The 26,594-nt window shown below is 36.5% G+C and overlaps 2 protein-coding genes across 5 annotated transcripts; one reads left to right on the top strand and one right to left on the bottom strand.

Moving 5' to 3' along the window:
• Nucleotides 1-67: 67 nt before the first annotated feature.
• On the bottom strand, nt 68-14,392 carry IFT25 (intraflagellar transport 25). 3 transcript variants are annotated; one of them, XM_058175172.1, is made up of 5 exons: nt 13,851-14,392; nt 12,276-12,382; nt 3,485-3,553; nt 1,558-1,601; nt 68-409 (listed from the first exon to the last, which is right to left on the bottom strand). In XM_058175172.1, exons 1-5 carry the CDS (start codon nt 13,946-13,948, stop codon nt 302-304), a joined length of 426 nt encoding a protein of 141 aa, XP_058031155.1. In that variant the 5' UTR covers nt 13,949-14,392; the 3' UTR covers nt 68-301. The 3 variants fall into 3 exon arrangements, with proteins under 3 accessions (XP_058031155.1, XP_058031156.1, XP_058031158.1); XM_058175173.1 differs by lacking the exon at nt 13,851-14,392 and adding an exon at nt 12,726-13,801; XM_058175175.1 differs by lacking the exon at nt 3,485-3,553.
• A 170-nt stretch (nt 14,393-14,562) lies between these two features.
• On the top strand, nt 14,563-25,522 carry LRRC42 (leucine rich repeat containing 42). Of its 2 annotated transcripts, none has more exons than XM_058175158.1 (8): nt 14,563-14,770; nt 15,311-15,789; nt 16,912-17,043; nt 20,049-20,167; nt 22,844-22,932; nt 23,602-23,715; nt 24,486-24,570; nt 24,926-25,522. In XM_058175158.1, exons 2-8 carry the CDS (start codon nt 15,326-15,328, stop codon nt 25,177-25,179), a joined length of 1,257 nt encoding a protein of 418 aa, XP_058031141.1. In that variant the 5' UTR covers nt 14,563-14,770; nt 15,311-15,325; the 3' UTR covers nt 25,180-25,522. The 2 variants fall into 2 exon arrangements, with proteins under 2 accessions (XP_058031141.1, XP_058031140.1); XM_058175157.1 differs by having other exon boundaries at nt 14,563-14,887.
• The last annotated feature ends 1,072 nt before the right edge of the window (nt 25,523-26,594 follow it).

The raw sequence follows: 26,594 nt of genomic DNA, 5'->3' as shown, positions 1-26,594 counted from the left end.
AGATTGCCCCAAACTAAATTAACTCTTTTTCTTAACAATTAAGATAAATTTAAGATATTACATGATAGAGGGTTTTGATAAGTAAACATTCTTGTTTATTACTCTATTTCATCTATAATATACTGTACATCATCATATAAATATTATCAGTTTAAATAATGCTCATTGTTGAAATTTTTTAACGAATTATCATTGAAAAGATTAAACAGCAACTGCAGTTAGTATACTTTAAGAGTCATTAATGCCTGCTACATTTTAAAAAAGACTTAATGTTTAATGTGTTATAATCTGAATATTGAATCTAACTTTTGTATGATAGTCCTTCTGCTATTACCCTATGAACTGACACAAAAGCATCAGAAGCAGATAAAATGATGATTCGAAGATATGTAGCTTGGATCTCAGGAAACTATCAAAGAGAAAAAAATATTAACAGCAATAAACTATAGGTATGATATAATGAAATACAGCATTTTAAAATACCATTAATTCCCTTAGGAAAGTTTAAGGGAATAAGTGAATAAACATATTCAGTGCATTTAAATATTTGCTGTTAAATGCTGAAAATGGAATATATGAAGTACTACATTACTGTGGCTTTATAAAATATTACTATAATCTGATTTCCCAGCCATGATTTGCTGGCAGATGTTTTGGATACTTTAAAAGTTTGTTAGGAACAGAATGTCCCTACATTATTGCCATTTTGCTTGGCATTTATCTGTAGAAAATGGTCAACCTTAGAGAATGAATAACTACATATCTTGAAGTTAAATATTTGTATGTATTGCAAGTGCAGTTCCCTGTTTACATACAAAACTAAAATTGCAATAACATCCAAAATACTAAGTTGTCAACATTCATGAATGCATCTTAACAGTTCTATACATAATACAGTAGAGAGCCTACAATTTTTTTTTAAAAGCATGTAACTAACAGTTCCACTAACCCAGTGGAACTTGCTTCTCAGTAAGTAAATATGCTTAGATGTGCATCATGTAAATAAGTAACTAATTAATGTGAGCAAGCTTTTAAAAACAATTCTCAATATTCACTAGCATTAACTCAGTAATTTCAGATACGTGGGATTGGCTGCCATTTGTGGATTTTAGTTTTTCACACAGATCGTGCGATAATAATAATTTTAAAAAATCCCTCAAGCTGAGCTCAGCTCCTGTTAGCAACAGGAACACGTAATTTTATTTCCAGCAATATGGAGGTAGTTTGCTATTCTCTCCATTTCTTCATTTTTAAGTTACCTGACCAGTGTATGGTCCTTGTATTTCTTGGAATTCTCCCATCTAAGAAGTAACCAGGTTTAACCGTTTAGGATTATCCAGAGTTGCTTAAGTGCTGCCAATTGATAATGGGCTTATTTTTATGTTTTATTGTAAACATAAAAATATTCTTTAGATTTTTCTGAAACTCTTCTTCAGATTATAATGTAAATCTAATATATATTTTCAAACTTCTATTTAAAAAAAAATGCAATTGTTTACTCAAGTTAAAAACAGATTATCTTTTATACTACGTTAATGCTAAATGAAAGTTACTTACAGAAAAATCTTCTGTTTGTAGTTCCCCATCTTTACACTGCAGCTCTGAAAATAAAAATTGTATAATTTAACTGTAGAAAATAATTAAAATATAAATATAAAATATAAATCTGACATGTTTACTGGAACTAGTACTTAAGCCAGTTAAAAAATTCAAAAGTCAACTAATCTCTAACAATTAACCCATATCTTGAAAACACAGGGTATTTTTTCTGATAAGTATTTCCTCCATCTAGTATTAAAATTATCTTCTAATGTTAGTGGGGTTAAGCCGGTGGGTAAAAATATTCAGGTTAACCAAGAAAATTATTCATATTTTGGATATTATCTGAATTAACTCCAATCCCCAAAGGAGGTAAACACTAAAACAGGATATGGGGTACAGTATGAAAGATGATCCTTAAACATTTTGAATGCACAAGTTTCTAATTTTGAGTTATCATAAGGTCCAAGCTACATACTATTCAAAAGCTAGTAGGAACAGCCGTTGGCAGAAAATAGTTTTAAGGCAGCAAGCATTCCTTCATCAAAACGTTTTCCAATTGCCGAAGCTGATTTTTGAGCTTTCTGGATTACATAATTCAGATTAGCACATCTCCTATTGGAAATCAAAAAAACTTTTCCAAAGTATTTAAAGACCTCCACCTATTTGATTTGATGCCCATTTAAATTGCTACTTCTGAATTCTAATATGTTTAGTAAATATCAATATTTTTGCTTTTACGCAGTCCCTACAGTGCATTTTACGCAGTCCCTACAGTAGTTGATGATTTTAGGGCATGTTTTAGTCCAATGAAAGTCTGAGATAAAACTACATATTTGGCTTATTGAAACATATGAGCTACTGTTGTGGGGGGAAAGTCAGGGTATTCAGATAGATGGTCAGAGCCTGTTTCTCTGCACTTGTTCTACTTCCAGCCAATCCACTGTTTTTGTATTTAAATATTTGGCATAAATGTTGCTAATAATGCTTAGTAGGTTATTAGGTTGATAGTATGTCCCATTCTTTTTATAAAAGCGACTATTACTGCTGTACCCATCTTTTTTAATCATTGTAGAGCAATCAATGAAAAAGAAGGGGTGACTAAAACTGGGATTCACCATTCTAAGTTGTTACATATGCATTTTGCCATTAAGAAATCATTACCTGGTGGGTTTCTTGGTTTAAGTTGGTTAACCCACTTTTTAATTTCTATGCACATTAACTGTCAGTCAGTGAAGAAGTAAGTCAGCATTCATATCTTGATGTATGTATGTATCTCAGAATCATAGTCACATAATTGTACAGTTGGAAGGGACCACAAGAATCATCTAGTCCAACTCTCTGCAATGTGCAGGAAAAGCAATTAAATTATTCATGAGAAAAGGCTGTGCAGCCTCCATTTAAAAAACTCAGAGGTAGAGATACCATAGCCATTACTGGTATATTATTCTACTACTGTGTTTATGTCTGTCTGTCTAACTTTCTATCTATTTCATAATGGTATATATAATGAAAAAGAGAAATAGTGTTTAAAATATCACCCACTGTTGTGGACTATTCTTCCCCAACAAGGTGGAGAAGAATTGGGGGTACTGACTTTTACCTATATTCAAATGTCAAAGAAAAGGTCAGGTTCAAGACAGAGCATATCTGAAATTGATAATTGGATAATGCATTCCAAAGAATCAACTGCTGTTTGCTAAGTGCAACAACAACAACAAAAACAACTGTAAAGTATATTGAAATAACCTTTGGTTCTGTAGATTACAAAGCTAATACTGAATTTTTAAAAAAATACAATATCTCCTTTGAATTTTTAATTGTATACTATTAGTCTAATGTTATAGAAAAATTGAGATCAACAGAATTTCTTTTCAATAATCATAGCCCTCAGACTTGATTGAATTCAATAATTATGAATCATAACAATATTAAGTATAATTACCTCTTTCAATGCATTTTTCAAAATCAACTGGATCTTTAGATACACTTTTTTCAATGCGTAACCTCTTCACTAAAGAAAATATTTTTAAAAATCTTGTTAATTGTAAGAATACTAGTTCCACCCTAATATTTCAAAATTATTAATAAAATAATTCTTAGCTTTAACACAAGGGCACTTGTAAGACTAATTTCATTTTTACAATTTATCAAAGAAAATTATCAGATAAAGAACCATTAAAATACTAAGCTAGGCTATGTCAAATGTGAGGAACATGAGAAATATGTGATCAATATATTCCCCTCCATGTACAAAAATAATTTGTTATGGACACCTTTTGCGGATGGAGGATTGAGATATATAAAGAGGAGGACAATGTTATAAAATATTGGGACCATGATAATCTGGGTTTGGAAAGGGTTTTTCCTTTCTTTAATTGTGTTCACATTTTAGGGCATAAAGCAGTTTTAGGCAATTTTTCTCTCAAAACGTTGGGAAACTGGCCACAATTTTCAAAAACATGCAATCAAATGGGTTCTAGGGATCACCCAAACAAACGAAAATCACACACATTTCTTATCTCCCACATAGCTGTATAGACTTAAAAAACCATGCATGCCACAAATTAGAGTTTCTTTTGAAGTGACTGATCAGTATTAAAAGCGCTGTCAAAACTCATAATTTGTTGAATAGCATATACTTGGGCTTAAAAAGGGTTGTCTGAATACAGGGGCAAGCACGCAGCCTTTTTCAGGGTGGATCTTATTTCCAAGACAACGGTGAATCCAACCTATACATTGACTATCGAGCTGATTGCATAAAAAATAAGACCTACAATCAAAAAATCACCTCCAAACCCCCCATCACCCATAACAATCAACCAGCCATCCCAACATTCAATCAAGTACCCATCACCCTACCATCCATCCAACCAACCACCCAACCAGCCATTCAAACAGCCATTCAGCCAGCCATCCAATCAGCCATCCAAACAGCCATCCAAACAACCATCCATCCAGCCATCCAAACAGCCATCCAAACAGCCACCCAACAATTCACCCAACCAGCCATCCAAACAGCCATCCAACCAACCAGCCAAACTACCATCCAACCAACCACCCAACCAACCACTCAACCAAACATCTCAATAAACAATCAAGTACCCAACATCCAAACACTCACCTCCCAAAACATCCATCCACTCATCCAACCATCTATACAACCACCTGTTGTACACAACCCCCAACCTACCAACATCCAAAACTAGGTATGCACGCCCCTTACCTCTTTAACACCAATTGCTACAGATCTCAAATGCAAATTGATAAATGCGAGAAGCATTGTTAACAAATTACCTGAATTTATCCTCTTGTTAACATAACATAACATAACATAACATAACATAACATAACATAACATAACATAACATCAGAGTTGGAAGGGACCTTGGAGGCCTTCTAGTCCAACCCCCTGCCCAGGCAGGAAACCCTACACCATCTCAGTCAGATGGTTATCCAACATTTTCTTAAAAATTTCCAGTGTTGGAGCATTCACAACTTCTGAAGGCAAGTCGTTCCACTTATTAATTGTTCTAACTGTCAGGAAATTTCTCCTTAGTTCTAAGTTGCTTCTTTCTTTGATCAGTTTCCACCCATTGCTTCTTGTTCTACCCTCAGGTGCTTTGGTGAACAGTCTGACTCCCTCTTCTTTGTGGCAGCCCCTAAGATATTGGAACACAGCTATCATGTCTCCCCTAGTCCTTCTTTTTGTTAAACTAGACATACCCAGTTCCTGCAACCGTTCTTCATATGTTTTATCCTCCAGTTCCCTAATCATCTTTGTTGCTCTTCTCTGCACTCTTTCTAGAGTCTCAACATCTTTTTTACATCGTGGCGACCAAAACTGGATGCAATATTCCAAGTGTGGCCTTACCAAGGCATTATAAAGTGGCACTAACACTTCACGTGATCTTGATTCTATCCCTCTGTTTATGCAGCCCAGGACTGTGTTGGCTTTTTTAACAGCTGCTGCACACTGCTGGCTCATATCTAAATGGTTATCCATTAGGACTCCAAGATCCCTCTCACAGGTACTACTATTGAGCAAGGTACCACATATACGGTACTGGTGCATTTTGTTTTTTTGGCCTAAATGTAGAACCTTACTTTTTCACTGTTGAATTTCATTTTGTTAGATAGCCCAATGTTCAAGTCTGTCAAGATCTTTCTGTAACTTGAGCCTATCTTCTGGAGTGTTGGCTATTCCTGCCAGCTTGGTGTCATCTGCAAATTTGATGAGTTCCCATCTATCCCTCGTCCAAGTCATTGATGAAGATGTTGAAGAGTACTGGGCCTAAAACAGAGCCTTGGGGTACTCCACTGCATACTTCCTCCATGTGGATGTAGTTCCGTTGAGGACTACACGTTGAGTGCGGTTGGTCAGCCAGTTACGAATCCATCTGGTGGTGGTGCTGTCTAACCCACATTTTCTACTTTATCTAGTAGTAGGTTATGGTCTACTTTATCAAATGCTTTACTGAAGTCCAAGTAAATTATATCGACAGCATTCCTCTGGTCTACTAATTTTGTCATTTTGTCAAAGAATGCGATAAGATTAGTCTGGCATGATCTGTTTTGACAAACCCATGTTGGCTTTTGGTTATTACTTTGTTTGCTTCTAGGTGTTTGGTGATTCGTTGCTTGATTATCTTTTCCAGAATCTTCCCGGTATTGAGGTCAGACTGATAGGTCTGTAGTTTCCTGGATCTGTTTTTCCTTTTTGAAGATGGGAACTACATCAGCTCTTTTCCAGTCCTCTGGCAGCTCCCTGTGCTCCAGGATCTTTGAAAGATATAGTTCAGTGGTTCTGAGATCACGTCTGCCAGTTCCTTCAGAACCTTGGGGTGTAATCCATCCGTCCTGGTGATTTGAACTCGTCTAGGGTAGACAGGTGTTCACTTACCATTTTCTTCCTATTTTAACTTGTGTTTCTAATCTGTTTTTGTAGTGCTGTTTTTGATAGGTTGGATTGTTTTTTCCTTTTGTGTAAAGACAGATGCAAAATATGAGTTAAGTAGATCTGCTTTCTCCCTGTTGCTTGTCATCTTCTTGCTACTTTCTCCCAGCAGTGGGCCAATTGTTTCCTTGACTTTTTTCTTGTTTTTAACATGTTGGAAGAAGCTTTTTTTGTTATTTTTTACTTTTGTCGCTAGCCTTTGTTCATTGTGAGCCTTAGCTTTCCTCACTTCATCTTTACAGGCTCGGGCTATTTGCTGATATTCTGCCTTAGTTATTTGCCCCTCTTTCCACTTTTTATATTTGTCCTTTTTGTCTTTCAATTTGTCAGATAGTTCTTTATGCATCCATGCTGGTTTCTTTTGAGATTCTTTTGAGATTGTTAAACAGTGGTACATTCGATATCATTTTTGTTTGTGAAACATGGCTGAACTCATCCCTTCCTGACTCCATTATCTCAAACAAAGAATATCAAGTTCATCGATCAGATCGTGAAATCCGAAGAGGTGGTGGAGTGGCTATCTTTTACAAAAAGTCACTGAATCTAAAAAATATTCAAGTCTCACACAAACTTTCTCTCCCTGAAACTATTGTATGCGACCTATCCCTTAACACCACTCTTCGATTCTTACTATGCTACAGAGCCCCTGACTATGACATTACCCATGCAAATATGCTAACCTCACTGCTAACATGGGCTACCTCTTGCCCATACCCTCTCATCTTCCTGGGCGACCTAAATCTACCTCTCATTAACTGGATAACTAATGAATGTACAACTGATCCAATCCATACTACACTATACAACGCTGTTACAAACCTAGGTCTTGAACAACTTGTAACTAACAATACAAGACTCAACAACTGCCTTGATCTCATCTTCTGCAACAACCCAAACTCAATTTATGGACTACAAATCAAAGAACCTTTTTCCAACAGTGACCACTCCACAATTGATTTTCGTCTCAATATACGTCCATACTCAAATCGTCATAACAATAGTATCCCCATCTACAACTTCAAAAAAGCCAACTACGATCTTTCATTTCTGGACTGACAAAATCTGTTTGCAAACTGCATAACTGCTGAAGACCACTATAAAGTTTTCCTACTTGAAATCAATAGAGTCATTAAACTATATGTACCACAAATGACAACCATGATCAGGAAAAGCAAACTACCCATATCAATAAAAAAGCTTCAATCAAAAAAAAATCCCTCTGGAAAAGAAACAAAAAAGGCTTTGTAGCAAATTTCAAAAACCGCTACAGAAATATATGCAACCAAATAAAAACTGAATGCACAAATTACCACACCAAACAAGAAGAGGACCTTCTGCGCACAAATTCCAATCGTGCCTTTTATAATTTTGTTAACAATAAACTTAAAGACACAAGATCCATCCCACCACTAAAAGATTCTAACAACAAAGAATGCAATGACGAAACAGTTAAAGCCAACCTCTTCAACATATTCTTTGGCTCAGTTTTTGTTAACAGCGATGATACATATCCGACATTCCACAAACGTACCAGCAATGAACATGATGACTTAACTCATATAGACTTCACAGATGAAAATGTTGGAAAAGCTCTTCATAACATAAAACCATCGCTATCTATTGGACCCGATGGACTATGTGCCTACTTCTTAAAAAAACTTTCCACTAATATAGCAGAACCCCTAAGCATAATCTTTGATAAAGCTTTCACTACCAGTTCCCTTCCCAAACTTTGGTCACTGGCCACAGTCATCCCTATCTTCAAAAAAGGTGACCCCAGCTTAGTCGAAAATTACAGACCAATCTCTCTATGCTGCGTCACCTGCAAAGTCATGGAATCAATCATCAACCAATCCATTACCTCACACTTAGAAGCAAACAACCTACTCTCCAATAAACAATTTGGTTTCAGGAAAAAATTATCATGCAACTTACAACTTCTCCACTGTAAAAATATATGGACTACAAATCTCGATCAAGGCAAAACAATAGATGCAATCTACATAGACTTCTGCAAAGCTTTTGACTCAGTAGTACACGATAAACTTCTCCTAAAACTAAAATCCTACGGCATTTCAGGACCCCTTCACAAATGGATATCTGTTTTTCTGTCTAACAGACAACAAGTGGTCAAAATTGGCAATGCTCTATCAAATCCTGTTCCTGTCAAGAGTGGCGTTCCTCAAGGCAGCGTCCTTGGACCAACACGCTTCATACTATACATTAATGATCTTTGTGACCATATCTCAAGTAATTGTGTTCTCTTTGCTGACGATGTCAAACTATTTAACACCACTGATAATACATCTATCATTCAAAAAGACCTTGATCATCTAACCGCTTGGTCTAAAACTTGGCAACTCCAAATCTCAACCAGCAAATGCTCAGTCTTACATATAGGAAAAAAGAACCCAAACACTAAGTACTCGCTTGATGGACACTACCTCACAGATGACCCCCATCCCGTTAAAGACCTTGGAGTTTTTATGTCAAATGATCTCAGTGCCAAAGCCCACTGCAAATACATAGCAAAAAAGGCTCTAAGAGTTTTGTAAACCTAATCTTGCGTAGCTTCTTCTCCAAAAACACTACACTACTAACCAGAGCATATAAAACATTTGCTAGACCAATTCTAGAATACAGCTCACCTGTTTGGAACCCTCACCATATCTCTGACATCAGTTCAATTGAACGTGTCCAGAAATATTTTACAAGAAGAGTTCTCCATTCCTCTGTAAACAACAAAATACCTTATCCCACTAGACTTGAAATCCTGGGCTTGGAAAACTTGGAACTCCGTCGCCTTCGACAAGACCTAAGTTTAACTCATAGAATCATCTATTGTAATGTCCTTCCTGTCAAAGACTACTTCAGCTTTAATTGCAATAATACAAGAGCAACCAATAGATTTAAACTTAATGTCAACCGCTTTAATCTAGATTGCAGAAAATATGACTTCTGTAACAGAATCATCAGTGCTTGGAATACTTTACCTGACTCTGTGGTCTCTTCTCATAATCCTAAAAGCTTTAACCAAAAACTTTCTACTATTGACCTCACCCCATTCCTAAGAGGACCATAAGGGGCGTGCATAAGCGCACAAACGTGCCTACCGTTCCTGTCCTATTGTTTTTCTTTTCTTCTTCCTATATATATATATATATATATATATATATATATATATATATATGTTTTCTGAGGTTTTCACGGGTGTTTGTATATAGGTCTTTGGTTGTTCGGGTTTTCTCCCGTGTAAAATTGGAAGTGTCTTGGCGACGTTCCGACGAAGTCTCATTCGTCATCTTCAGGCTTCAGCTTCGTGCTTCTGGGAGCAATGTGTGATCGCAGCTGTTTCTTCCTTTTAACTGCTAGTGGGGGTTTGAACTGATTGGGTGGGAGCTTGGCTGTGCTCTGATTGGATGGGGGTTTTTCTGTGCTCTGATTGGCTGGGGGTGTGTCCTGTGTTGGTGGGGGCTTGGTTGTGCTCAGTCTAGTCTGTGCTGCAGGGGGATTTGAGCTGGTGAGCTGCATAGCTGTTGTTTGGCTTTGTGGTCGTGCTACATCTTCATAGTGGGTCTGCTGCATGAATGGATTGGAGGGGTTTGAAATGGCTAATGTTGCAGCTGCGGTCTGGCTTCTGGTCCTTGGTCGTGCTTCATGATCAGTGTGGGTTTGGGTCTGCTTTCTGGGTGGATGTGCGGTGGTGACATCCTGTGTGGACCTTGTGAGTGTGGGTCTGGTGTCATTCCTCGTGTTAGGGACTCGTTTGTCAATAAGGCGGGTTTCCAAATGGCTGGTAGGCGGAGGTGTCATCTCGTTTGTTCATGCTGTGTGGGCGTTTTCTATCTCAATGGCTTCTCTGATTATTCTGTTGTTAAAGTGTTCAGTTTTGGCGATAGTTCTGGTCTTTTAAAGTCAATATCATGTCCTGTGACTTTAAAGTGTTGGACCAGGGAAGAAGTTAGTTCCTCTTTTTGAATGAGTTCTTGTGTTCTTCAATGCGTGCACTTATTCTTCTGTTGGTTTGTCCAATGTATGTGGTGGGGCAGGCGGTGCATGGGATTTCATATACTCCTTGATTTTCTAACTCAATTTTGTCTTTGGGGTTTCTTAGGATGGTGGATATTTTTCTGTTTGTGCAGAATGCTGTCTTGATGTTGTGTTTGTGGAGGATCTTGCTGATTCTGTCTGTGGTGCCTTTTATATATGGGAGGAGGGCTGTGCCGTTTTCTTGTTCTCTGTCTTGGATTTTAGTGGGGGGTTCTTTTTGGATTAGCTTGGTAATCTTATTTGTTTGGAATCCATTGGATGTTAGTACGTTAGTGAGAGTGTCTAGTTCGGGTTTTAGGTGTTGTTCATCAGCTAAGCATTTTGTTCTGGAGATGAGTGTCTTGGCTACGGAGTTGATCTGTGCTGGGTGGTGGTGTGAAAGTGCGTGCAGATAGCGGTTTGTGTGTGTTTTCTTCTGGTAGATGGTGTGTCCTAGGGAGCCATTGGGTTTTCTGTAGACTAAGACATCCAGGAAGGGAAGTTGGTTATTAACTTCTGTTTCCATGGTGAACTGTATTTTGGGGTGTAGGCTATTGAGGTGTGTGAGGAAGTTGTCAAGTTTTTCTTTCCCGTGTGGCCAGATTATGAAGGTGTCGTCTACATACCTGAGCCAGAGTTTGGGTTTGTGATCCGATTTTTCTAGAGCTTGGGTTTCCTTACCTTTATATACTATATAACCTTTCTGTATGATAGTTACATATATTGTTGTGACAAAATAAATAAATAAATAAATAAAAATAAATAAACAAATACCAGACCTTAAACCCAGATAATTTCTTCATCCCCCTTTCCAAGAAACTTGTTAAATTCACAGAAGAGAAGATTTTTGTATGCCCTTGTTCAAACAAAAAATCTACCTCCAATACAAGTAGTCCTCAACTTACAATAGTTTAGTGACCATTCAAAGTTACAGCGGTACTGAAAAAAGTGACTTATGATCATTTCTCACATTTATGACTGTTGCAGCATTCCCATGGTCATGTGTTCAAAATTCAGACGCTTGGCAACTGACTCATCCTGAGTCCTGAGATCAAATGATCACTTTTGTGACCTTCTGACAAGCAAAGTCAAGGGGGAAGCCACATTCACTCAACAACCGTGTTACTAATTTAACAGCTACATTGATTAACAACTGTGGTAAAAAAGGTCATAAAATGGGGTAAAACTCACTTAACAAACATCTCATTTAGCAACAGAAATTTGGGGCTCAATTGTGATCATAAGTCAAGGACTACATGTAAGCTGATTTAATGATATTAGCATGTTTACCAAAAACTTGATGGGTTATTCTTGTTGCAAAGTCCCTCTTACAGGATGGCTTCATATTAACCAGAAATTAAAGGTATCAGTCTTAGAATATAAATATGGGAGAGTTCAAATGTCTCTTTTATATTAAAAAATGTGTTTAGTTACAGATGTATCGAAAAATAAATTACTTAGGGAAAAAACCCAAATATATCCACAAAGAATTATAATTATAAAGAGACTAACCTCCGCAACTCATATTAATAATAGCCAATACCTACTTATGAATATAGTATGTAAAAAATATTACGAGCCATGGCCCAATTCTTCTAAAGTGGAAATGTCTATACAGTATTCCCAAGTATAAATGCATGACTATTTTTCATTATATGAAGTATACAACTATATTATGGAACAGTACATTATAAGAAGCATATAAAACTGCAGAAAAAACGCATAATTTGAAAACATAAACATAACTTACCTAAGTAACATTGAATTGTCAGTTTGCTAATGGTCACACATTTATGAAAGGAAATAATAAATTCCTGAGGAAACATCCCAGTTGTAGTCCAAAAAGTTTCAGATCGCCTATTAGGAAAGAATAAAGTGCAATTATACATCACAGGCTATGTATGAAACTATGGTTTCAACATAGTTAAACAAACCATGGCTTAACACAATATTCACTCATATGGATGAACCATATTTCTTAGCCTAGCCTACTTCAAAATGTTGCTGTGGGGACAACCCAAGAAACAAAAAAATATACTTTCCTTTGAGCTTTCTGGGGAAAAGAAAGCTTACATTATTGCAAGCTGCCTCGGGCGGCCCCAAGGGAGAATAGACAGCAAATAAATTTAGCAAATAAATAAACAGATAAATAATACTATAATGTAATAAACAGAGTTTTAAAATCTTGAATTCTTGTCACCATTCTCGAGTCTTGGCCTTTTCTGAAGCCAGTGTTTTTCCACCTTGTTTTTTCATAGGCAGTGTTTTTTTCACCTTCCACTTTTCCACAGGCAGTGTTTTTTGCACCTTCCATTTTTCCAGTGTTTTTTCCACCTTCCACTTTCCACAGGCAGTGTTTTTTCCACCTTCCACTTTTCCACCTTCTACTTTTCCACAGGCAGAGTTTCTCCATTTTTCCACTTTTCCACAGGCAAGGTGCTTTTCCACCTTCTACTTTTCCACAGTGTTTTTCCAGCTTCCACCTTCCGCTTTTCCACAGGCAATGTTTTTTCCACCTTCCACTTTTCCAGTGTTTTTTCCACCTTCCACTTTTTCACAGGCAATGTTTTTTCCACCTTCCACTTTTCCACGGTGTTTTTCCCACCTTCTACTTTTCCACAGGCAATGTTTTTTCCACCTTCCATTTTTCCACAGTGTTTTTTCCACCTTCTACTTTTCCACAGGCAATGTTTTTTCCACCTTCCACTTTTCCAGTGTTTTTTCTACCTTCCGCTTTTCCACAGGCAATGTTTTTTCCACCTTCCACTTTTCCAGTGTTTTTTCTACCTTCCGCTTTTCCACAGGCAATGTTTTTTCCACTTTCTACTTTTCCAGTGTTTTTTCCACCTTTCGTTTTTCCACAGGCAGTATTTTTTCCACCTTCCACTTTTCCAGTCTTTTTTCTACCTTCCATCTTCCACTTTTCCACAGGCAATGTTTTTTTCCATCTTCCACTTTCCACAGGCAATGTTTTTTCCACCTTCCACTTTTCCACAATGTTTTTCCACCTTCCACCTTCCACTTTTCCACAAGCAGTGTTTTTTCCACCTTCCACTTTTCCACCTTCTACTTTTCCACAGGCAGAGTTTCTCCATTTTCCACTTTTCCACAGGCAAGGTGTTTTTCCACCTTGACAAGTTTAAGGTGACTTTAATATGCATAATGTTAAAAAAAAAAAAGTTTCTCCACCTTCCACTCAATTCCCCAATTTTGGGAGTTGAAGTCCAGTCATCTTAAAAGTCGCCAGGGTGGAAAAGGAGAGTCTCCCGAGGTCCCAAGTCAATCCTTTCAATATTCAACACGACCCCAAAGGCTCAAGGCTCACCCGTCAATGACGTTTTCCGCCGGGTATATTTCATCACTGGATGTTGCTAAAATAACATCGGCTCCCTCGGAGCTGAGGCAGTAATCTGTAAACTTCATCCCTGCTCAAGCCTGGCAAACGGGCCGCCTCAAAGCGTCCCTTTTTTTCCTTCCTACCGGCCGAGCGCCTCAGTTGCCTAGCAGCACCTAGCCTGAAAGCCCGGAAGTGGCGTCCTAAAATCTGGGTTAGATAATTTGTGGCTTGAGGGCATTGTATGAAATCAAACCGTGAAAAAAAGTCACAATAATTGGAGAGTGGAAGGGACGGCAGGGGTCCAGGGACTTGTGGACTTCAACTCCCAGAATTCCCTCGCCAACCGTGCTGGCTGGAGAGTTCTGGGAGTTGAAGTCCGCAAAGTATTAAAGTAGGCAAGCGTGGACACCTCTGCCAGTGACTAGTCCAACTCTCTGCAACCTGCAGGAAACCCAATCCATGAACAGTGGTTCTTTCAATTATATTGTGCGTGAATCCAAAGAGCTAGGTTAATTGGGAAAGGGTATGGCGATGTGGCGCCCTTCAAAGCGTTGGACGTGAACTTTCAAAGGCCTTCAACCGCGCGGGTTGGGAAATTCACACACACACTTCTCTCGTTCTCGGGAAACGGCTCTACATTTTTATCTCTAGGGTCTCCACCCAGGCACGCGTGCGCATTGCTTTTTTCAGTCGCTGCTCTCGCGGTCGAAAGTGGGGGCAAGTGATTCTTCTTTTATATTTTTCTATTTTCTGGGGTGGTTTCACAGAAACCTCCGTCGTTGGGAGGCGACGGATTGCGGGGGGTGGATTTCCCCAGCTGCGCACTTTTCAGAGTGGATTTGGGGAGGCTGCTGGTTGTTTCCAATGTTCCCCTGCTGAAATCGAAACAAAACCTGGCTATATTGCATGTAAGTTGAAAGGATTTGCTAATTAACTAAAAGACTGGCGGTAAAAGAAGCTTGACTGCTCTTTTGGAATCATACGAATACGCTGTAGGCGTCTTCAGAAATTTCTCCGAACAACAGGTATATTCTTTTTTTTTTTTAGCTTCATGGTTTGGATTAATTTTGTTTTATAGACTACTGTTTGTCAATCTTGGCAACTTTTAAGATGTATGGACTTCAACTCCCAGAATTCCACAGACAGCAAGCAAGCAAGCAAGCTGGCTGTGGAATTCTGGGAATTGAAGTCCACACATCTTAAAATTGCCGGATTGAGAAATACTGCTTTAGATTATGATTTTAAAATGAGGACAGCTGTTAATGGATTTTTTTCTCTCCTGCAAGGACATAAAGATATACAATCATATTAAATATTAATTTAATATTAATATTAAAATATTTATGTATAAAAATACTCTGTGTAAGTGAAAAAAGCCAAAGGTGGAATAAGTTTTGGAAATTCATTCCACTTCTTTAATACTTTACTTTGTTCATTTTTCCTTCCAGAAATTTGAAAGCAGAATGTCATGCTATCTTGGTGCCGAAAATGTTCCAGAAGGAGAACCTGTATATGTTCTAGAGAATGGTCAGCTCTTTATGATAAATCAAGCTTCAGGAGGAAGAACCAATTATACTCCAAATTCAAGGCCTTCAAGATTGTTCTCCAAAGAATTCTCTGTTGAGCTTTGTGTCAACAAGGAAAATGACAATGGAAGGACGGATCATTTTATCTTTACTTACACAAAGGAGGGAAGTCTTCGTTATTCTTCCAAGTCTCTTTTCAGCCTAGTCCTGAGCTATATTGCTGACAATATTAATTATGTTGATTCATTGAATGATTTTCCAGAACAGATAGCAGAAAAGCTTTTCTATGCTGCAGATGCTAGGCAGAAATTCATGGAATCAAAAACAGGGCTTTGTGCTTTGCAGACGTTCACTAATGCTTATGGATGCTTAGTGCTTCAGAAACTATGTTTGAGAAATGGGTAAGCACATACTGTTTCCTAATAGTAGTATGTTTTACTCTAATGAAGCATATATATATGCTTATATATATATAAGTCAATGCAAAAAGGATAGATAGATTTGCAAATATCTATCTATCCTTTTTGCATTGACTTATTTAATTTCACAGAGCATTCCAATTTTACACTATGTATAGTATATATATATAGATTGATAGATTGAACTGCCTATCTCTATTTTTTTGAACTGTTACATAACTGGAAATGGAATTATTGTTGCTTCATTTGCAGTTGAAGGATATTAAATCTTATCGGCTTGATATTTATAAGCTAATCTTATTAGTTTATCGTAAGTTTTTAAATTTGTGCTGCTGTTGTGCCTGTTTTGTATGAGAAATAGTGTTGTAAATTTACAAAGATACAGGGTAGCCTTCTTCAAGTTGTGGTAATTTAGCCCACAAATGTGTTAAGACTTTGTGCTCATTGAGAATTATAGAAGTTGAATTATTCCCCCCCCCAAAAAATAAAATAAAATACCTTATTCTCTATAGTATTACTGTAGATCTTAAATGTACAGGAATACTTACAACCTTCTTAAACAGAGTCATCTGAAAATAAACTGTATTGACATCTAAAGAAAATGAATTAAGGATTATTTATTCCTTGCAGTTTTGCACCTAACTGTTTTGATCCCAGCTGTACCTGCATCAAATTCGCCTTTTGTTGAGATGCTTTGTAAATTGTAAATGAAAAAAAATGGTTTTATTGTAGCTGTGCTTTAGACAATAAGCATAATCCTTGCTTTAATAGAACATGCACAAACAGGGAGTTAGATTACTTCTGAGATCCTGACTGTATTGTATGATTTTACTATCACATTTCTCCATGACTTCTTTTCAATACTATATTGAAATGGAATTGAGCATAATTAGAAGTGGCTTAGATTGGGCATTAACAAAATCTGTGGTTGCTTTTTCCAAAATATATGAGGCCCAAACTGATTTCCAAACCAAACCAAAATTTGTAAGAAAATAATCTTGTTTGTAAAGATGATTAGTAGTATTACATTTTCAGCAATAGAAGACAATGCCCAATACAGTGCTAAGTTGTAGGAGCTTACATTTTTGTTTTTATTCTTTACAGTTCTCTAATTATCTCTGAAAAACTTGAAGAAATTAAATCTTTCCAAGGTCTGACATACTTGGATTTGTCCTGTTGTAAACTTGGAGATGACCATGAGCTGCTAGAGCATGTCACCAATGAAAGTCTGTCCAGGTACAGTAATAATAATTGTGAGAGAAATTAGCATTCTCATTTGTTTATTGCTCAAAGAACTAGAGCAACTGAAATCAGTTCCAGTTTTAATTATAACAAGCCTGAAATGCATTTATCTGTTACTTATCTTAGAAATGGAATGAATTATCCATTTATTTTTTTCACTGGTTGGAAAAATTTTATTCGAATGGTTGATTTTCTGTGTGCTAGCTGAAAGTACCTGTTAAATGCCACTATTTATTTATTTGTTAGATTTATAGCCCAATTTCCATTTAGGAATTTAAAGTGGCATACATAGCCCTTCTTTTGCCTCTGTTTTTCGTCAAAGTGATAACCCTGTGAAGTAGATTGGGCTGAGAGAGAGTCAGGGCCACTGACCCAAAGAGTTTCTAAGGCTCATGCTAGATTTGATTCTGGGTCTTTCTGGTGGCATGCTACACCTTACCAATTACAAGTAGTCCTCGACTTACTTTAGGGTAATCTGGGTTCACAACAAAAATTGTGGACTGTTGAGCAGAGTACCCTACGCATGAAAACGACTGAGACTGGTTGTATACAATAACAGTCACTTGCAGACAAATTGGGGTTTGATATTCTTTTACTTTTAGGAAAAAGGCAAAGTCATAGTCCAAAAACATTTCCAGGTCATACACATATAAAGTCAGTCAGTCAGGGATGTTACAGATATCAAGTCTTCTTACCAACGTAGACTTGCATAACAAACAAGGTCTTCTTTCAGTTCGGCAAAAGACAGTTCAATTCACAATAGCCAGTATCTTGAGGAATCAGTAACTAGCCATGATCAAGCAACGATCATAAAGCTCAAATATACAGTTGTAGCATGTCTTCAGGTTATAATGCTGTAGCGTCCCTGTAGATTCCCCACAAGCCATAATTTAGTAGTCCTTTTATACATTGGCTACAGAGCTCAACCAATCAGGATGCTTGCATGATGCAGCACAGCCTTAAAGCAATATCATGTCTTTCTACAAACATACATAGTTTATATATTGCCTGGCCAACTAGTTAGGCAAATAACAATTTCCTGACACAACCATTCATTTAGTGATTGATAAAAGTTACAACGGCACAGAAACAAGCGACTTTTGATTGTTTTTCACGCTTAATGACCATTGCAGCATCCCCATGTTTACATAATCTAAATTCGGACAGTTACCAACTGGTTCATATTTTATGACAGTTGCAGTGTCCCAAGGTCACGCAATCCCCTTTTGCAACCTTCTGAAAAACAACGTCAATGTGGAGTCCAGATTCACTGAACAACCATGTTATTAGCTTAACAACTGCAGTGATTCACTTTGCAATTGTGGTAAGAAAAATAAAATGGAGAAAAACTTCTTGCTTAGCAACATAAATTTTGGGCTCATTTGTGGTCGTAAGTCGAGGACAACAACTGTATATTACCTTGGCGCGCTCTATACAGCTAATAAATAAGTGCTTTCTTCCTTCACAAGAATGGACCTCATGACAGAAAAAATGTAGAAGGAAGAACCAAAGTTGCTTTTTCCAAAAAGCAAGTAGACTTTCTTGATTTTTTTCCCTTTGGTAAAGTTTTGCTTCTCATTCAAGAAGCTTCTTTAGTTCTAACTGGTTGGTTGAGAATTTCCATAGACCAGCGGTTCTCAACCTGTGGGTCGGGACCCTGTTGGGGGTCGAATGGCGATTTGCCAGGGGTCGCCTAAGACCATCGGAAATATGGAAAGTATACTTGTGAGTTGAAGAATCACGCTCCAATTGTTGTCTTCACAAGCCAGCTGCAGGCTCTTCAAATCGCTAGCCGAATTCGGCTTCAGGTGTGATCAATTAAAAAAGAGAGAAATCTTTGTTCTGATGTCTCCCTCTCAAGCCAGCTGCAATCACTCCCAATTGCTAGCCTAATCTGGCTTCAGGCGCGATAAACTTAATAGGGAAGGAGTCTCTGCTTTAATGCCTCCGTCCTCAAGGCAATCGCAAGCAGTTCAGATCGCTAGCCAATATGGCTTCAGGTGCGATAAATTCAAAATGAAAATAATTTTACGGTTGGGGGTCGCCACATCGTGGGGAATTGTATTAAAGGGGTCGCAGCACTATAAAGGTTGAGAACCACTTCCATAGACGCTTCCTTCCATAGAAGGAAGTACTTAAATTGTTCTGGTTTTTCTCCTTAATCTAATCTTGTATATATAGAATTGAGATATATATATATATATCCCAGACATCTCCCAGCCCTCAAATTTTAAGAGGGTATACAGAAGGATCACATGCTATTTCATGCTGAGCTGTAATGAAACCTGTTTATGTTTTGGGATATTGTATCAATTCAGCAATTACAAGTTATTCCACATATCAGATTAACCAGAACATGATTTAGTGCAGTATCTAAATCTGGTCTATAGTTCAAACAACAGCTGTTTCTGTAGACATGTTTACCAACCTCTTCACTAACAGTCCATGCAGAAATGTTGCCTGGACATGCACATATATGTGTATAGCACATGGACTGAGGACAGCTTTTGAAGCAGAGAGTCTTAAAAGGATGTGACTGCTTAAATATTTCAAAGAAAGAAAGGTACTTTTTTCATGCTAATGTCATACTTGTACTATAATCCATGTTACAAAAAGACCATTTCTTTTAAATGCTTTTTATAGCCCTGTTTAATTAAATCATGTCTAGATTAATAGTGTCATATCTATTTAATTTACAATTCTTTGAAGTGTGTTCAAATTTGCAGTTGTAGACATATACAACAAATTGGGTTAGATTAATAAATTAACTAGGTTAAGACAAATAAACTTTAAGGTACTAAAATGTGTTTTCTTTTTCTGAACATTACTAATGTATGATAATTGTGATAACATAAAGAATTCAAGCTGGTCTTAAAATGAGAAAGGAAACCTGAAACAATAATTGATACTTTTCAGGAAATACTCTTTAATTATTCTTTAACAATTAACATTACTCCAGATATTTCTGTAAAAACTGCAATTTTTACATTTTACTTCAGTCTAACTCACCTTCTCCTGAAAGATAACTGCTTATCAGATATTGGGCTTCGCAAAATGACAGCACGAGTTCGAGTGATGAAAAGAGGCCTTGAAAATCTCTCAGTATTGGATTTGTCTTGTAAGTATAAATTAAGACTAATTTACAACCATTCATTTAGTGACCATTTGAAGTTACACAGACACTGAAAAAAGTGATGTATGACCATTTTTTACACTTAAGACCATTGCCATTGCAGTGTCCCTGGGTCACGTGATCACTTTTTACGATCTTCTAACAAACAAAGTCAGTAGGGAAGCCAAATTTATTTAACAACCCTGTTATTAACTTAATAACTGCAGTGATTCACCTAACAACTGTGGCAGAAAAGGTTATAAAATAGTGCAAAACTCAGCAACTGTCTTGTTTAACAACAGAAAATTTGGGCACAATTGTCGTAAATCAAGGACTGCCTATACCTTCCTTTCCTTAACTGAACTTTGAGAGACAAGTTACTATTTTTTTGCTACAAAGCCAGCAATGTTATCCTTCATGTTTGAGATGAATAGAATCAAGACTCAATAGATTATTTGAATACTTTGGAATGTTACTCAAGAGACATCAAGTTCTTTGGGTGTGTTTTTATTTAAATCTCAATTTTCTTTAGTTATTCCAGTTCTCTTCCAGATAAACTTTGAGGCAGCGCTGTTTGGAAATACTTGGTTTCAACATAGCAATCACTGACGGTTTTCAATATTTATATAAACTGTTGAGGGACATATCAGATAATCTGATGTTGGATATTATCTGATGTAATGACTTAAAAATCTATTTCCTTGTATCACCTCAAGTAATTGGCATAGCTCATTTGAATTCAGGTAATGGATTGGTTAAGGCTAATCTGGTGTTGGACCATAATATACTATCTAACTCTGGAGAAGATGTAATAATAGACAAGAGAGCTCACCCTATACTGAACAAAATGACACTCTTCCAAAAGAAGCAGAAACATAGTGTGGGGTGCATCTGGATCTTCCTTTTTTTCTGACCCTTTTCCTGTGCATTCTTCTAGCACCAACTTGACTAATATAAATACCCTACATGGGAATGTCTTTATGTCTTGTTCAGAAATTTAAATGCAGCATATGGCTTGGTCAAAGACATCCCATTATGCATATAATAACATCATTATGCCGGCTGCCAATTTGTTTCCATGTAAAGGACTAGTAATTCAACTTTATAGTCTCATTGGGGATATGACCAGCTTATATGACTGTGTATCTTTTTCTGTTTGACCCTCTTAGTTAAAATTAAGGTGATTTGCTTACGGTTTCTCAAGGTTATCTTGTAAATGACTCATGGTTGATCTTTTTCTGAATCTGTTCTGCTTCTTTAGAATGCATTCGCTTCCAAATTGATTGTCTATGTTAGCTTAACAAAATTTTTAGACATATTTGAAACAGAGTTTGAATTCTAGATTTTTACTATTTTTAATTTTAATTTCAGCTTTATGTTCTGCTTTAAATTGCTGAAAGACTTCAGTGGTCAAGTTAAATAAATCATTTGTTACTAATTTAATTCAATTCAGTTTAATGTATTAAGGTTATATATTCCCAACTCCCTTAAGCAGTGGTTCCTAGCTTGAATACAGCAAACAAGATGGTACAATATCCTGGTTTGCTGGAGCTCTATGGAACAGGAGTATTTGATAACAAATATCTAGTCTTTATTCATATACAGGTATCCTTGACTTATAACCGTTCATTTAATGATCATTCAAAGTTATAACGGCACTGAAAAAGTGACTTCTGACCGTTTTTCACATTTATGATTGCTGTGGCATCCCCATGGTCATGTGATCAAAATTCAGATGCTTGACAACTGACTCATATTTATGACGGTTGCAGTGTGTAAGGATCATATGATCACTTTTTGTAGCCTGACAAGCAGTCAATGGGAAAGTCAAATTCACTTAACAACCATGTTACTAACTTAATCACTACAGTATTCACTTAACTGTGGCAAAAAAGGAGCAAAGTTGACTTAACAAATGTCTCCGTTAGCAACATAAATTTTGGGCTCAATTGTGGTCGTAATTCGAGGACTACTTGTAGTGGGAAAGAAAAAGTGCAAATGCCTGTCCTGAAATGTGATATTTCTCTGTTTTTGTATCAGGCTTAGATGCCACTCTAATCCAACAGGACTCTGAGTGGTTTATATTCCTTCCGTTCAATAAGAATATTAAAACAATAAGACTGTATAACAAAATAATAATTTCAGTAGCAAAAAACAATATTACATAGAGCTTAAAGCCACCCAGAACAATAACATACAGATCCTCTTCCAAGCCTTTCAAAAAAAGTTAGATTTTATGGCTTTTGTAAAATATAACAAAATTAAGGCTAATCTAACCACAAGAGGTAATATTTCAAAGAAGAGGGGCTGCAGACAGGAAGATATCATTTCATAAGCCTTGAGCATGCCTGAAAGATGGTATCTAGAGGGCACCTATCCTACTCAATGTTATTGCTCCTATGTGTGACAATCCATGGTTTGTTATTTTACATTTTCTTGTAATTCCTAAGACACCTCTTAATGTAACCATACTTGCTAAAATATAGTCTTTTTTGGCAAGGAAATGAAGCTTTCAGAACCCCTTTCAGTTAAGTAACAATAATAGCTTAATTGGCGTATTGTTTAGCATAGTGTCAAGTTAAGAAACATTTAAGTAAACATTTTGAGTTACTTTATCTCTTGTATGCCCTTTAGCGTGTATAACAGGTTTAATTTTAACGCAATATTGTTATTTTTATATAGATAATCCGGGAATCACAAATAAAGGAGTTAGGTATCTGTGTCCTTTCAAGAAGATGAACTATTTGGATCTCTCTGGAACTGGCCTCAAGGTAAAAAGTGTTTACTTTGTTTGACATCTAGTTTTAGGCACATGAGTATTTACACACACAGGTACACCATACATTCTCACATATAAAAAGGTCAACATTTCTGTTTTGTCATAAGTCTTGTCATTGACTTTGTTGTTTTATAGAATGGGGGGATTCAGATATTAATCATAAGCCATGATTTGTTTTAAATGTTGCCAGGAAACATGCTGATAAGATCTGGCAGAATCAGAGTGCTTTGAGTCCTTTCTGTAAAACTGTGTCTTCTGTTGGGGCCTTCTCATGGCACATGCCCTCTGGAATGATATTCTCTGAAGACCCATGTGACACCCACCCTGATTATACTCCATGAGGTGCTGAAATCCTTGTTTTTAGGCCTTGGGACAGAGTAGCACGAGAGCCCCTGTAGGATTTTGCTTGCTATGACTTTGTTTTGTTTTACTGGGTTTCTCTAGATCATTTGTTTGCACCCAGAAGCATCTGGAGCTAGGCATTCTTTCAATCAGTAAAAATAAATAAATAAAGTCAGTGTGGCCACCTCCTTGCACTAAGCTATAAAGCATTGTTTACAAACAAAAAGGCTGGATTTAAACATTTTGCAAAGCCAAACCATTAGACATCACTGTATGACACGAACATAGCCAATCTATTTTGGTTTCTCTTTATTGCTAGGGCACAAAACAAGTCATTGACCAAATCCAGACGCTCATAGACCTAGTCCATTCAAAGATCCCTTTGAAAGAATTTGATCATAGCAGCTGCAAAACAGAAGGATGGGCAGAACAGGTACTTCCTAAATTACCAATATCCATTTTTAATATATAATAAGATGAGTTTGTGAGTCTGAATGTTTTAAAATGTCAGGCATCAATAACAAAGAAATATTTTCTTTAATGCTTAAATATTTTACTCATAAAGTATAACTGTAAGAAGATATGATGAAGTGCAAACAAAATGTAACATTGCTTATATAATCCTAAAAGAATATGCAAAATAATAATTAAAGGAGTAACATTTGAAGAAACATATATAATATATTAATGTAGAACTAGCTCAGTCCTTTGACATGTTATTAAATCTTGCTATGTAGCTCTCATGTTGTTCCATCTTCTCAGTTTTTATACAATATATTATTTCTGCATGACAGTTATATAATAGATTCTTAATATTCTCTTATTTAAATGCATTGAAGTAATACATATAGATAACTGGATATTCTATCAGTATTAATTAGTTTTGTATACTAACATTACAAGTATTATGTTATATAATATATAATATATTGTAGAGCCCTTCTTTGAAGGAGGAGGTTTAGAAATATAACTAAATAATGATTATTTAACAAGAAATGTATTTTTAAATTAATTATTAATTTTGGTTTAAGACTGTAAAAACGATAGTTATTACAGAGATTATAATTCATATTCTTTCAATTCAGTTAACTATCACTTAGTTTTGACAGTAATGACACTTGTTCATCCTAAGTATCATAATATATACACAATTAAGTAATGTGGTATTTTAAGTGCACTCACTATTGAAATTAACTTTTTCAGGTTATCTTGCAGTGGAAACATGCAGTCCTAGAAGTAGTTAACTCCAAAGAAAGTATAAAATCTAGACTAGCAGCACAACATTTCTGTAAGTAATTGAATAAAGACAGTTGCTTCCAAGCTAAAACTACTTTTAAAAAACCGAGGTATATTTTTGCCCCCTGAAGCTGTGAGCTAAAGAGGTTGTACAGACACAGATGTTAACAGTTAACTTGAAATGGATTTTTTAAAACTGCTCTCTCCTTACGAAATAAGATTCCTCCTTTCCTCAGGCTTCATTTAAAATGACTGGAAGAATTAAAGCAGTAATCCTTTGAACATTTGGAAGCCTTCAAAATATCTATATAAGTTAATGTTCTTTTCTTGATGCTGCTAGCCAAAACATAACAACATAAAAATGCTGTTGTGGCCACTTCATGAGAGGTTTTTGTTGTTGTTTGCAGATGGAAAAAGACCCAAAGCAGAAGGATCTCCAGAATCACTGTTAGGGGAAAAGCAAAGAGAAAATTATGAGAACTTGCAGTTCTACAAAGAAAGAACAGAGACATCAGATAATCCTTTACCACAAAGAGACATGGAAATGATTGAAGAATTCCCAAAGAGAAGGAGAACTGCAGGGGAGCAGAAAAAACATCACCTTCAATCAGAACTCTTTAGTTTTTCACAGACAGAATGGGACCTACTAAACTCTTATTGAATAAAGTGAACATTTTAAATTAATTGGCTGATGTTCAGCTTTGTCTCTCTTGGAAAATAAATGGTGCATTTTATATTTGCAGTTGATGGACTGGAAAGAAATCAACTTGAAACCACTGTAAAGAAAATGAAACACTTGCTATACTTCTGTACATACAATACATGAGCATTTTACCATGTTTGGGTGAACATAAGGTGGATTCACTGAGAAACTGCTGGAAATGATACTAGCTATGATTCATTTTTGTCCCTGGTGTTGATTTTTGTTGGGAGTCTTAATTCATGCAAGTCATTCTTGGGTGATGTAACCTCTTTGTAGGTTGTATCTGAAGAAACAGGGCAAGACTTAAACCACAAGTAATAAAATATAATACAGTAAACAAAAGGGCTGAAGAGTGTTATGGTTGAACTGTTTATATCAATTGTGATGTTCAAAAATATACATTTGTACTTTTTGAAAAGAAAAGTAATACAAGACTAGTTGTGCAGTTTTGAGTTTCAAAATTTGGAGCTCGCCAACTAAGTTTGACCTTTCCACATTATAAACTGTCTTGTTCTGGGCCAAGCACATCCAAATACATGAAGGAGTGGCTTTATTCTCTTCACTAAATGAGGCATGCAAACACACACACTTGCAGTATAGGGGTTCCCTGCCAAAGTTTAGCAAGTTTGGCTTACAGGTGAATAAAAGCAGCACCCAGAACAGTCAGGTGGAGTCTTGAGGGTCAAAGCTTGTAGCAGCGTGATAGTTAAGTGAATCTGGCTTCCCCATTGACTTTGAAGTTTGCAAAAGCTGATCACATGATCCCAGGACATGGCAACTGTCATAAATATGAACCAGTTTCCAAGCATCTGAGCTTTGATCATGTGACCATGGGAATGCTATAATGGTCGTAAGTGTGAAAAATGGTAAGTCACTTTTTTCAGTGCCTTTGTAACTTTGAACGGTCACTAAATGAACTGTTGTAAGTTGAGGGCTACCTGTATTAAGCTAAGTTGCTCTGAAAAGACACTCAAATATTTAGGGATGTGGAGGGGGCATTCATAAACATGGCAGCCTTTTCTTTGCATATAATTATGTGGTTTCTTTCCCTTTTTTTTCTAGCTAGTATGTCTCCTGGCCTGCCATCTAAATATCAGACATGGCTCTTCTGTATATTTATAAACTCATAAACAACTAAAGCTGATATAAGGTGAAAGCTCATAACTTCTGATTTACAAATAAGATAGTGCTTTATTGGTACATGAGCATCTTTCCAAGATTTGAAGATTATAAAGACTGAATTTAAGCACGTCGCTGATCCGGAAACAGCAGTGTCAGGCTCTGACAAACTGAATGAAAACCAAAATCCTCTTGTCTGTCAGGGATGAATAGCTTCACTGTGAGAACTAGGTGAATGCAGAGCAAAACAAACG

Source organism: Ahaetulla prasina, chromosome 3, assembly GCF_028640845.1.
Source record: "Ahaetulla prasina isolate Xishuangbanna chromosome 3, ASM2864084v1, whole genome shotgun sequence".
In the NCBI taxonomy this organism is placed as follows: domain Eukaryota; kingdom Metazoa; phylum Chordata; class Lepidosauria; order Squamata; family Colubridae; genus Ahaetulla; species Ahaetulla prasina.
Note: the sequence above shows the minus strand (reverse complement) of the source record. Positions and strands in the feature narration are given on the sequence as shown.

Excerpts from the sequence above, each read along its gene's own strand:
- LRRC42 (XM_058175158.1), top strand. The coding sequence starts at position 15,326 with ATGTCATGCTATCTTGGTGCCGAAAATGTTCCAGAAGGAGAACCTGTA. Across the intron at positions 20,168-22,843 it reads CTCAGTATTGGATTTGTCTT|ATAATCCGGGAATCACAAAT; the intron begins GTAAGTATAAAT and ends ATTTTTATATAG. Across the intron at positions 22,933-23,601 it reads TCTCTGGAACTGGCCTCAAG|GGCACAAAACAAGTCATTGA; the intron begins GTAAAAAGTGTT and ends CTTTATTGCTAG.
- IFT25 (XM_058175172.1), bottom strand. The coding sequence starts at position 13,948 with ATGAAGTTTACAGATTACTGCCTCAGCTCCGAGGGAGCCGATGTTATT. Across the intron at positions 12,383-13,850 it reads GCGGAAAACGTCATTGACGG|GCGATCTGAAACTTTTTGGA; the intron begins GTGAGCCTTGAG and ends CTTTCCTAATAG. Across the intron at positions 3,554-12,275 it reads GACAATTCAATGTTACTTAG|TGAAGAGGTTACGCATTGAA; the intron begins GTAAGTTATGTT and ends TATTTTCTTTAG.